Below are 13,087 nucleotides of genomic sequence, written 5' to 3'. Positions count from 1 at the left end.
TTAAATTGGCCTTGGAAGTCCCCTTTTATATAATTAGTTTAGCGTTTTACGTAAGTCTACTGTTCCCCGTTTCTAAGCGCCGTGGGAGCCGAGTGGGGGTGTGTTGTTACATCCCTGGCTAGACGGAATTAATCCTACGAGTTAAATATCGATATTTTCCAGATGAAAAAAAAGAGAAAAAATCAGACATTACGTCTTCCTCATTGCTACAAAAATTGCGTTAAAAAAAAGAATTTTTAAATATTTTATACTTTTTCCTAACGTGATAAATACTATATATAATTATAAAAGCTATTTATTAAACTTTGACCCAATAATTACATAAATAAAATTAATAATTCATATTCAGTATCTACGAATAATTTATTATTAATAAATTTTATTAAAATTAGACTCTATGCAATTTTTCCACACATCACATAGATTATTGAATCAAAAGATTAAAAAAAAAAAAAATAGTCAGAATTTAACATTAGAGATTTTTTATAAAATAAACTCGGTATATTAATTTAGGATCTATTTATTTTTTTTACAATTTTAAATTTCGAAATAATTTCCGTTTTTATTACGAATTATTTATCTTCGACAACACTTTCGATGTCTACATAGTCTAGACGAGACGCTGATTGTCTGCGCAGTTCGTCTGCGCATGGGAAGAGATGGCGGTGGACATGATATGGTTGTGTTGAGTTGTGCGAAAATTTGAACGTTTATATGAGTGTAAAACGGTTTCACGTTTTGTTCAGCACCACAACTGACTATTGGGGGAGTCGTTATTTACATCGAAATGCTATTGTGCTTTGGTTTAATAGGTAAGACGATCGTTCGCATAAATCGTCGTCTGTCTGAATCGCGACTTCCGGTGCAGACGATAGTTATCTTCCGGTAACCAAAAAGGTTTCATTTTTAGTAAGTTTTCAATGTAAAAAATCGTTGATTAATAATAATAATAATATTTCTTTCTAGCTATACTTTTGTGTGAAGCTGACTTTGCTTGTGGTGAGTACAATTTTTATTTTTTTCTATTCTCTCAGCCACGTCTTCAACTGCGTTTGTTAGGGTTAGTCAAGGAGACGTCCTTTCCCCTCTCGTCTGTCTCCTGCGCCCCCCTCCGGACAGACGAATCGATTGAGAGACGTTCCCTTTCTGCCCACGGGATCCACTCTGTTCTACAGCGTATAAGGCACACAAAAAATATTACATATATATATATATATATATTATATATAATACATAAAATAACTTTACATGCATATTTTTGATTATTGTTATTAAATGAAAATCCTTCTCGGTTTGTGTAATTTACATATTTTAAAATTCCCTCGTGGCACGTTAATAAGAGATGTACGAGAAATAACACGTGTGTAAAAAAAAATAATTATCATTTATGTTTGTATTTCGAATTTAATGTTAAAAAAATTGTTGAAATTTATATATAATTTTGAATTCATTAACAAATTTATCCTTGACAATATGACAATTGTGTTGAAAAATAAAATTTGAATTATTAGAAATTGACATAAATAAATTATCCTGTATTTTTTTCACATAAAGTTTATAATATAAAAGCTTAACATCTAAATTAAAAAAAAGTGGTTAATCATACATAATTTTTAAATACCGATTACATAAAAAAAATATTTTTATTAATCGCAGGAATTTCTGTTTTAAAGAATTATTTTAATAATAAATTTTTAATAAAAGAAATTTTTGTGTGAAAATTTAAAATGGGTTGTAAAATAAAAGAAATTTTTATTTATAAAATTAATAATAAACTGTTTAAAATAATTGAGAGTGAAAAAATGTAATTAGTTTCAATGCACGAATTTATTAGAAGTTTCCGTAATTAAAAATCTTAAAATTGATGACGACAATGTTTATTTAGTAAAACAGATTTATTTAATACTAATTGATTTTTCTGGAATTTATTAGAAATCAGACATGTGATATTCGATTTAAAAATTAGTAGGGTTTATGTGTGTGTACACACATATATATGAACACTACTAATTTGTATTTTTAATTGAGAATTATGAGTGTGTTTATTGTTTAAAATATAAAAAAATTTACAAAAATCAAAAATGATATGTTTTGTATTTATTATTTTTGTTTGTTGAAGATATTTTAGCATACTAAATACATTAAATTATTTAAATTTTTATTACTAGTAAATTATTTTTCTAGGATATTTATTATTCCATTTTAGTTTAAATGTCTGAAATATTGTATTGTTTATATAAGATAAATTACTTATGACACTTTAAATTTTAATATTAAACATATTCACATATCAAGATTTATTTTATACATTTATTGAGGATTAAAGTGTTTTTTTTTACCAATATTAATTTGATTTATGAGTTTAACACATTTTTCATTATAACTTAGTTTAAATGTTTAACAAAGTTTAAACTATTTGTATATATTTTATATTAAAGCATATTTGTTTATAATAAGGAAAATTTATCATTTTGTTAAAAATAAACTATAATTAAATTGTCAGAAGAAAATCATTGATTAGTAATCATTAGTGCCATTTAATTATTGTAACTTCTATTTTATAATAATAATTTTGAATTACAGAAAAGATTTTTGTAAATAAATGCCAGTGCATTATTGATTTTATGGTTTAAATATGCAAATAATAATTAGCTTAATGAATTTTAAATTAATTTTATTAGTTGTTTATTGACTTTGAAGCTACTAATAGAACTCCTCTTTAGTTTTGCAGCTGCAGAGATCTGTTTAGTGAAGTGACTAGCTCTATGCTAGGAGGGTCTGGGTCACATCCCAGTGGAGATTGTTCAATTTTCATACTTCCCCAAGCAGCTGTGTGGTCCATCCAGCTTTTCTTCAATAGTTAACTGGCATATCTAAAAGATAAAAGCTGGCTGGAGTAATGGCATTGACTATGTCATTTTTTTTCTTCCCTCTTTGACATCAGCCATGTTTTTAAGTTGGCTGAACCCTTTTCATTCTTGTCATCCTACATATCTAATTCTTTATTTTCATTTTTTTTATGTTTTATAATTTTCATTATTCTTAATCAAAATTTAAATTTAGATATTTTTGGTAATTTAGTTTATAAACAATTGACAAAAGAAATAGTAATTCATTTATGTTAAGATTAAAACTCAGCTATAGTAGTTTTCTTATTTCTTTAATATTTTAATTGTAAAATAAAAAAAGTTTTTGCAAGTGTGATTTTCATATAGTATGCAATTTATACAGTATTGCAATTTACAGGTTATTATTGATAAATACTTTAATATAATAATTTTAAAATTGATGTTTAATTTATAAGTTTTTTACTGTTTGCAGTAATTTAAAATGCATGAATGCATATAATATAACTCTTATTTTTATATTATTTAGTTTTTTTATTTTTATAGTGACAAATTTAAATTATTGATTTAATGTTTGTAAGATTTTCAATTACACATTGTTTGTTATGCTTATTCTTAAGTTGCTATTTTAATTTTTTAAAAGACAAATTCAATTTAACTAATAATACTTCATATAAACTTTGTGCTTTACATGTAATACAATTTATAATTTTTTAACATAGGTTATTAAACTTTAAACTTAAAATGTCTGTTCATATAATGGGATATTATACTAATGAAATAATATGTATTTTGTTTACATTAAAAATTACTACTATATTATTATAACTTCAGATTAAAATTTCAGTTTTTTTAAAATAGTGTATATTTTAATTGGAAATTTAGAATTATTTAAAATTGTAAAATTAAATATCATTATAAATAAAATATTTATTTATTGTCATTACTATTGATCATAAATTCTACCTATTTGAACCTGTAACCGGTGTGTATGAAGTTTATTCTTCCAAAACAAACGTTTTCCTAACCCCTTCTGGGTTCTTCAGGTAAAACTAGCTGGATCGAAATTGGAATAAGAAAATTTGAAATAATCCGAACGATGTTAGTTTTCGAATGTCCGGTTCGTTTGCATATTCAGTCACGTGACATGTTGAAGAAGAACCCAGAAGGAGTTAGGAAAACATTTGTTTTGGAAGAATAAACTTCATACGCACTGGTTACAGGTTCAAGTAGGTAGAATTTATGTTATTCAACCTGGTGTGCGGTTTCTGATTTGTACTATTGATCATTTTTGGATTATTAAAAAAAATGTTGACGACAAAAACTGAAAATATACACATTAAGTTTTATGGCCTTAGATTAAATCAAGCAATCTACAAGGGTAAACCCAAAAGTAAAGTCTCCTATTTTAAAAAAATATAAAGAAACGTTTATTTTCAATAATGTTCATATCATTTTAAAGTTTGAACATTTATTTATTTTTCTACATAATCGCCATCTCAGTCGGTGCATTTTTATAGGTGCTGTGGCAGTTTTTGTATGCCCATGTCATACCTACTCACTGCCATATCACAAGACCCATCTTGCGCACACCTTCCAATATTGCAACTTTTTCGTTAAAATCTTATGAATGGTGCTTTGGGAAACTCCAAGAACCAAAATGCAGTGATCATCCAGAGTGATTTTCTAATCTTCACACATGGTTTGCTCAACCTTTGTGACTGTCTCGTCGAAAATTGACGGTCTCCTGCTTCTTTCTTTATCATAAATTTCAGTACGATCAGCTGCAAACTCCCTACGTCACTTGAGGATGTTTTTGACATCTATGCATGACTCATCATACACTTCCGTCAATTGGTGATGAATTTCAATTGGTTTAACAGGATATGGTGGTGAGCTGGTATGACATGGTGTACCAAAATTGCTACAATGCATACAAAAATGCATCAACCAAAATGGTGATTATGTAAAAAAGTAGATAAATGTTCAAGCTTTAAAACGATATGAACATTATTGAAAATAAATGTTTCTTTGTATTTAAAAAAAATAGGAGACCTTTTGGGATTACCTTCGTATTAAATGAGTTTACTTGTTTCAGATTATTTTGGTAATTTTGCATTTTCAATATATGTAATAAATAGTATATTATGTTGCTTGATCAATATATAAATTAAAGTTTCATATATAACATTCTGTAATTTTATACAGATATTATGATGGCACATATCTCATAAAAAATTGCTGAAACAAATAAAACTTTTGCATAATTTGCCCCACTATATATGTCTGTGGAGCTTTCATTGAAAACATGACACTTATAAGTATGTGGCTTACAATATACCATCTCAAACATTACAGTGTTTGAAATGGTATAATCATTTAGGTGTAATTATAAAATAAGTGAAACAAAAAACATGGAGAAATTTTGATAGATGAAATTTAGGAAGATAGGTATCAACTGCCTGGAAAAAATTGTTGTTTGGTATAATATTTATTTTCTGTTTTTATTTATCAAATAATGATTGTTTAAAATAAACTGAAAAAAATTAAATAGAAAATAATTTTAATGTTCATAATATCTAATAGCATGTATTTGAGAGTTGATTACTCTGCTCTTATCTGCTGTAAACAACTGTAAGCTTAGTTCAGATAGATATTTACTAGCAAAAGAAAAAGGAAAATGCAAAAAATGATTTATCTTTGCATAGCATATTTGATTCCCAATACTATTTTGTAAAATGAGAAAACCAAATTTCTCATCATATGCAAATGATAGCAAATGTCATTAAAATAAGATGGATGCTGATAACATCAAAATGTTTTTATGCTTGTGTTGTCCTTTTATTTATTGAAAAGAAAATTTTGAAAATTATAATTGCAAAAGTGTAATAATTAGAAAATATATTTTTTTGTAGCAATTGTTTTTTAATTTCTCTCTTTTTCATAGATCTCTGGAAATTTGTTGTTCCAATTAGTCATGAATATTTTTTTCTAGCAGAAAGTTTAACATGTTAAAATATGATTGCAATTTGCAAAACAAAAAATTTGCTGCAAGGAAAATATTTACAGATGGTTCAAGGAGGGCAAAAGGAGTTTGTTATGGGATCATGTGGGATCATATGGAAGTGACTCATACATTCAATAAAGGAAGAATTAACGAGATTAGAAAGCTCCAGAAGGAGAAAGAACAAAAAATAGGGAAAGCTACTAAAAACTACAAAAACTACAAACTAACTAAAATATACTATGGTATACAGCCACAGAAGAAATTATGGCTTTACATTGATTATAACATTGAAAGGACATTAAATAACATCATACCATACCGGGATAAAGTTATTAACATATTCGCAACTAATAACCAGTGTGAAAATACAAATAAACAAACATTTTCAAACTTCTGAGTTTCATTAGAAGTTTGAAAAGTCAGAAGTTTCTTCATCAGGTTTTCCAACAGTTAATATGTGGAATATCTATAAGAATGGCCTGTTCTCTCAGGCCATACTCATCCTCTATATCCCCAAGTGGAGTGTCTGAAATGGTTAGAGGCAATGGAAATATTTTAAAATAATTTCACTTCATCATGCATAAATTTCAGGGAGATGGTTTTGTCGATGGCATGGCAGGCTCTGCTTGCAAGGTGGTTTAGCCTTTTCATTGAACCTTGATTAAACAGAGGAATATGCATGTGCAACTTTGGATTTTTGTATTTCGGAATAGCCCTTTGAATCCATCTTTGAATGTTATATTCCAAAAGCTTATAGACATTCCACATATTAACCATTGGAAAACTTGATGAAGAACTGAAGGAGTTTGAAAATGTTTGTTGTTTGTTTATTTGTATTTTTGCATTGTTTATTGGTTCTAAGTATGTTAATTGAAAGGACATGTTAAAACAATTTAAAAATGTATAACTTGAGACCTTACTTATTTAATTATTATTAATAATTCATCCAGTTAGTAGTTGGTAGTAGTAAAACTGGTAGTAGTAAAACTGTTTTACTACTAACTTCTAGAACAGCTAGCATAATATATAACAACAAACACAACCAAATATACAGTGTTACCTTGTATTTCACATTTAATTTGTTTCAGAGGATCATTCAAACTATGAATTGTTCAGTGTCTGAATTAATTTTCTCCATCAGAAATAATGGAAAGTAAATTTGATCCATTCCAAACAATACTCATTTTGATAAACTTAAACTGCTAGTACACATAATTTAAGGTAAAAAAAATAACACAATTAAATGTCCTAAATAATAAATAAAATATGTAAATACTGTATAATAAAATGAAAACTGTATTTATTATAACTTAGTATGGAGTTGTGATGTCTTGTTTCTTAAGGCCACTATGCAGCTTGCTTGGCTTTCTCACAAATAATTTCTCTTGAATTTAGCATTCAAACTCTGGAATGTTTGAAGTAGGAGGTACCACTGTATTAGTAATACCAAATGATCTGCCAGATTTTTATTAGACTATTAGCCTATATTAGCCTTAATATAGCTTAATAAAAATCCATTATATCATTTGATATAGCTAGCATAATAGCAGAAATTTTAAACTATTGTATTGTGAGAAAATAATAATTAAAACAATTAATTTAAAATACTGGTTAAGACTGATAACAATAACTTATAATGATTTCATGTCCTCAACCACATGTTGAAACTGCTAGAACAAAAAGAATACTTAAAAAAGGCCTATTTACCCTAAGATAATAAAAATAATTGAATTCTGATTACATTCAAAGTTTTTATCTAACTTGTCAGCTTTGGGACCTGCTAATCTCAATAACATTAAACAACTGATAACATTGTCCATGATTGTAATAAGTTGGCTCTACTGTATTTTGTGCTTTGTTTGTAATATGATGTTAAGTAATTGAACCATGTGAGTAGGAAAATTTTACTGATCAGATAGATTTTGGTCTGTTATAAATGAATAGATAAAGTTTATTTAACAAAAAGTAGTCATTGATCTCCATTTGGGATGAAAATATGGTTTCTAAAAAGTTGTATTGCATTTTTTCAAGTTATGTTAAAATGCATAAAAAATGAACAAACAACAAATGAACTTTTTCTTCATATATTGCTCAACAAAATTAATATGATAAATGCACTGGTCTTTTGATATGATATGCAGTCAAACCTTGATTTACTACCATTTGTTTGCCTCTGAAATAGGCACTAAATTGGGTGTAGTGCTAAACCAAAGAATATTGATTATATATAGTAATGGGTCTGTAAACAAGTTTGAGTTTGTAAGTTATGTGATTTGGTGGTGGTGATGTCATTTGTGATACAAAATCATACATTTAGTAATTTATAGTTACTGAAGGGTTATCTGTTTTCCCTAATACATATTATTTCTTGTTTAGTAGATACCTTGAGTGTACACTCAATTTACAAGGTTCTAAAGGCTGCAGTTTTGTATCTCCTGGGGCTGTTGGAGTTAGGTGATATGAAAGTAGCTCAGTATGTTGGCTTGCAATAGACTCTTGTAATTATTTTCTTATGTCTTGGCTCAATTTTCAGGTCTAAGTGGTGGACTTTTGTGTTGCTGAACTGATCTAAAGCAAGGGTTAAGTCATAGTTATTGCTAAATACTTGTAGGAGATCATCCAAATTAGGTTTGTTTTTCCAAGTAATAAAAATGTCTTCTATGTATCTCAGACAATCGTATGCATGGAAGGAAGTCCATTAGGATTTGCTGTTTGATGAAACATAACCAGTTTGCATAAATCTCCAGATAAGAGGCTTTCCATTGGGACTCCCTGCTTTTATATGTGTATTATATTGTTGAAAGCAAAAAGAGAGGAGTAACATAGTTAATGTGATAAATTCAGGATGTTCTGATGGTGTTTCTGTGTGTCCTGTACTATAGTGAATAGGACATCCCTTAGTGCAAAGAAGCATGCTTCAAAGTTTTATTGAAGGGTACAACAATGTGATGTCCAGCACTAAAAAGTGCTCTGTGCTTGATAATTTCATTGATTTTAACATGGATGTGAGTTCCAAAGAGTTGGCTGCAGTGTATTAGTGAACTCTGAGAAAATCTTGTAGCAGGAGATGGATTTTTCTTTTTAAATGGATTGTTGAAGGATGGGCATTGTCAACTATGGGTCTTAGCTGTTGGCCTGGTTTATGGGTTTTCCCAAAGGCAAAAAGCCTCAGGGTGTCTGGGGAGGAGATGTAGACCAGCGATTCTCAACCACTGTGCCGCGGCACTTTAGTGTGCCGCAAGATTTTTGAAGTGTGCCGCCATTGCAAATACCCATACATAAGCGACGTCAGACAAGTGGTTCAATTAGTTCTACCTACCAAGGACGCGTTTGGAAATTGTAACTGGTGTTACCGGTAACTGCCGGTAGTTACCAAGGAGTTTAGAAAACGTGACTTAAATAACCAACTGCGTTTAAAAATCAGTTATGACGTCATCATTTGTCCTGCGGTACTTACTGAAGTAACCGTGTGTGCCGCCAAATTTTTAAATTTTTAAAAGTGACCGTGATGGGAAAAAAAAGTTGAGAATCACTGATGTAGACAAATTTCAGGTCTAGTTTTCTTGCTAACATAGAATGTGCAAAAGTTCCCTTTACTCTGGAGCTTGTTGATGTATTCATGTTTAACTTCTGTGGACTCAATTCAGTGTTTTGAGAGTTTAACATACATGGATCACTTTAATAATACAACATTCCTATTTTTATCAGCCTTCATTAATGTAATATTAATTTCTTTGTGCCTCTTCCACCTTTTCACAATGTTATCCTATCATTTTCTATCTTTCTCATCACATACAGTTTTTCTTAAGATTAAATAACATATGTCAGCGGTTCCCAAAGTGTGCGCCGCGGTGCTCTAGGACGCTGCAACCTCCTCCTCACAGGGGTGCTGTGAAATGTTATAAAATTTTTATAATGTGTGGTATGACTTCATCTGTTGATTATGGGTAGTTCAGGGAGTATAAATATGTTGGCCACATGGTGATTACACTTTAGAGTAACTTTTAAAGAGTAATGTTCTATTATGATAGCATAAACCATCTGTAATCTAAAGTGTCAATTCTTATTAATTTGTCTAATGTATCAGTGTGAAATATATTCCATGTTATGTTTGTGTACTTTTGTATTTAAGGAAATGGTTGATTCAATACAAAGTAAAATAATAATACAGTAGAGAGTCGAAAATCGGAATCAATTGGGGACTGGGGTTGTTCCGATTAGTCATTTGTTCCGATTACCAATTATGTACGAAAAAATACATTAACCTGTCCGATGTTTAAATTTTTCTCCATTGCGTGTCGCTTCGTGTTGAATTTTCATCAATTTTAAGCTTAACGAAAATTTTTATAATAATAATCGAGGCTATCGTATCATTAAAAATTATTTCTGCATTTTGTACAAACAAAATAAATATATTGAAGAATATAAAAACATGAAAATTATACTTTAGAAGTAAATTTAGTATCAAAAACGTTCGATTCAGCACGACACAGTCTGACTGAAAATCGTGCCGATTACCGGCGATTCCGATTACCAGGGTTCCGATTAACGACTCTCTACTGTATTATGTTTGCTGTTATTATTTTTTATTTTTAATTAGTTTTGCACTTAAATCTAGCACTTAATAATTTCGGTTACTGATGAGGAGCCATAAAATGTAAGTTGGCTCAAAATGCATCTATTAGTGTATGTAATCAACCAAAATAAATATAATTAAACCCTATGTTTTAGATCATTGAATTACTGGTAGCATTCTTATACACCTGCAGATGCAGGATTATGAATTTTTAAGTATTATCAAATTGAAATATTGCCAGTGATCCTAACAACAAAGGAATTTTTTTTAAAATTCTTAATTTAATTTATATTATGTCATCAAAGTGTAGATTGCTCTGCATTTCAAATCTAACTTTGTTTGAATTTATGTAAAAACGTTTTTTTTTTTAAATTTCTTTTATCAAATATATATCTCATTTAAAAGTGTAAAAAAATTTTTTTTAATCCTGACTAGACCCCAAAATGGCCAAAAACATTTGTTTTCTTGTTTTTTTTTTCTAATGTTTATTAAACATTGGTGCTGGAAGTAGTATGCAAAACCATCTAGTGTATTTGTTGAACTGTTTTAGCTTTCGGAATTTAAATTTCCATTTGATTAGAATACTAATATTTGAAATATAAAGGAATGAAGTATTCTGTGAAATTTGCTCAAATTTTATGTAGACTCTGTAATTTGATCTTTACGGTTTTCATGAGAAAGGATCACATCTTGTTTGTAAATAAAATTTTATGAGCAAATTTTTTCTAAGTAACAATTATTGAAGAATATTGTTCTTTGATTATTGAGAAATATTTTCAGTTTGCATTCTATATTTTTAAATTTCAAAACAACATGGAAGTTATCTAGAAACATTTAAATACAAAAATGTTTTCTAAAACTTATATATTCAGATGATTTAGAATGAAAATTTATTTTATTGTATTGCCAGATTGCCAATAGCATTTTCTTTTATTTATTTATTTCTCTCTCTCTTGTCACTAAAGTACTCTGTTTTTTAGTGAGTCATTAAGGTAATAATCAACTGAAAGCATTTCAAAATAAATGTAAATACAGATAAACCGCTTAATTCAAAAAAGTTAAAAAACTAATGAATAAATATTCTAATGCTTTTGTTAAAAGAATGAAATTATTTTTAATATTGGCAGATTATATTCTATCAACTTAGTATTCGTGTTATATGTCATTGTCACAAAAATGATAATGATATTTATTCTTTCTCCAAAAATAAAATATATGACAATAATGATATTATGAGAATTTTGATGATTACGAGATTATGTGCAGATTATGATTACTGTTATGTTTTTTGATGAAAATAGGCTATTTTATAAAGTATTAATAAATTTTATAATAAAACAATAAATAGTTTATCTGTTCCAGTTTTTCTATTCAAATTTTAATGTATAACTCAGAAATGGGATTTCTGAGTTATAAAAAGAATTGCATAATGGGGATTCCCATTATGCAATTTTTTTTCTAAAAAATTTTTTTCCTGAAATTTTAACAGTATCTACAGAGTAGGATGACCAGACATTCCGCTTTACCTGTTTGTTCTGCTGGAATATCTAAATTTTCCATTTTTCAATCGGAGAATAAAAATACAAGACAACAAACTCGGCAAATAGACCTCATTGCCATCTGACAGTCCATCTATAATGTACACTTACATTTATGGAAGGCTATGTATAATAGTGGAAGTGTGTGCTGAAGTATATTGCCATGCCATGAAATTATGAGCTATAGTTAGCAGATTTCCAGAACAGTTTATTTCCATGCTGGGTGAGCAGTCTGTGCATGAGAAACTTGAAACTAAAGGTGTGTTCAGAAAACAGTGTGCAGGAACATTTTATATTTAATGCATGGGCAAGCCTGATATTTGCCAGAGGCCTCAAAAATGACATTATACAGCAAAACCATGTTAGGTAGGAAAGAATCACATGCAGGAACATCTTAAGTTGTTCAAATTCTGTGGTCCTATCATTTTACCCATAAGATATTTAAAAATTTCCTGATAAAATCACATGAGATGTTACAAAATATGTCCTATAAAGTAATTTTTACCCCTTAAAACAATCATGTCGGTGACCAGCAATGTTTCCAGAAGCTGCATGAACACAGATTCCATAGTTTTGAAAGAAGGGTGGCTAATGTTTGATATTACTAAAGTAAGGAATTAATGCCAAAATTTATGAAGTTTAATTAGTTTAACAGCCCAGTGTTAATGAACTTTAAAATTGAAAGTTTGAAAATTTAGATTACAAATGAAATTTGTTAAGTTTGATACCAGTTTCAACAGTCAAATGATTTATAAGTGATTTTCCCATCCATTTAATGTTTGGAAATTATGTTTTTTTTTTTTTTTGATTGACTGACAAATTTCAACTGTAACAGTTTTGAATTTGAAAATTATTCCTTCTCAAAATATTATTAAATTTATTAATGTGATTGGTTAGAAAAATATAGTCAGTTGACTAATGGTTGTTTTAAAAACAGTATAAATAAGCACTTTCCATTTGGTATCTTCTACTTTCTAACAAAGTTCTGCATTGTCTTATGTCTTATCATATTGTAAGCATATATATATATATATATATATATATATATTTTGTATACCATATTGGCCTGAATATTATGTAATGTTTTTCCTAGAATTTTGCAGGCTACTCTAGATCAGTA

General features: G+C 28.5%; 1 protein-coding gene across 2 annotated transcripts in view; it reads left to right on the top strand.

Annotated features, from left to right (window-relative positions):
• Positions 1 to 619: 619 nt before the first annotated feature.
• Positions 620 to 13,087, top strand: part of LOC136976235 (protein TMEPAI-like) — a 144,851-nt gene continuing 132,383 nt past the window's right edge. The window contains exons 1-2 of one of the 2 annotated variants that reach the window (XM_067271459.1): positions 620 to 812; positions 967 to 999. In XM_067271459.1, coding sequence (XP_067127560.1) covers positions 788 to 812; positions 967 to 999 — 58 coding nt within the window. In that variant the 5' untranslated portion in view covers positions 620 to 787. The remainder of the gene's footprint in view (positions 813 to 966; positions 1,000 to 13,087) is intronic. The other variant, XM_067271458.1, reaches the window with a different exon arrangement.

The sequence above is a fragment of the Centruroides vittatus genome, unplaced genomic scaffold, assembly GCF_030686945.1.
Source record: "Centruroides vittatus isolate TY-2023 unplaced genomic scaffold, ASM3068694v2 contig_4, whole genome shotgun sequence".
Lineage (NCBI taxonomy): Eukaryota > Metazoa > Arthropoda > Arachnida > Scorpiones > Buthidae > Centruroides > Centruroides vittatus.
Note: the sequence above shows the minus strand (reverse complement) of the source record. Positions and strands in the feature narration are given on the sequence as shown.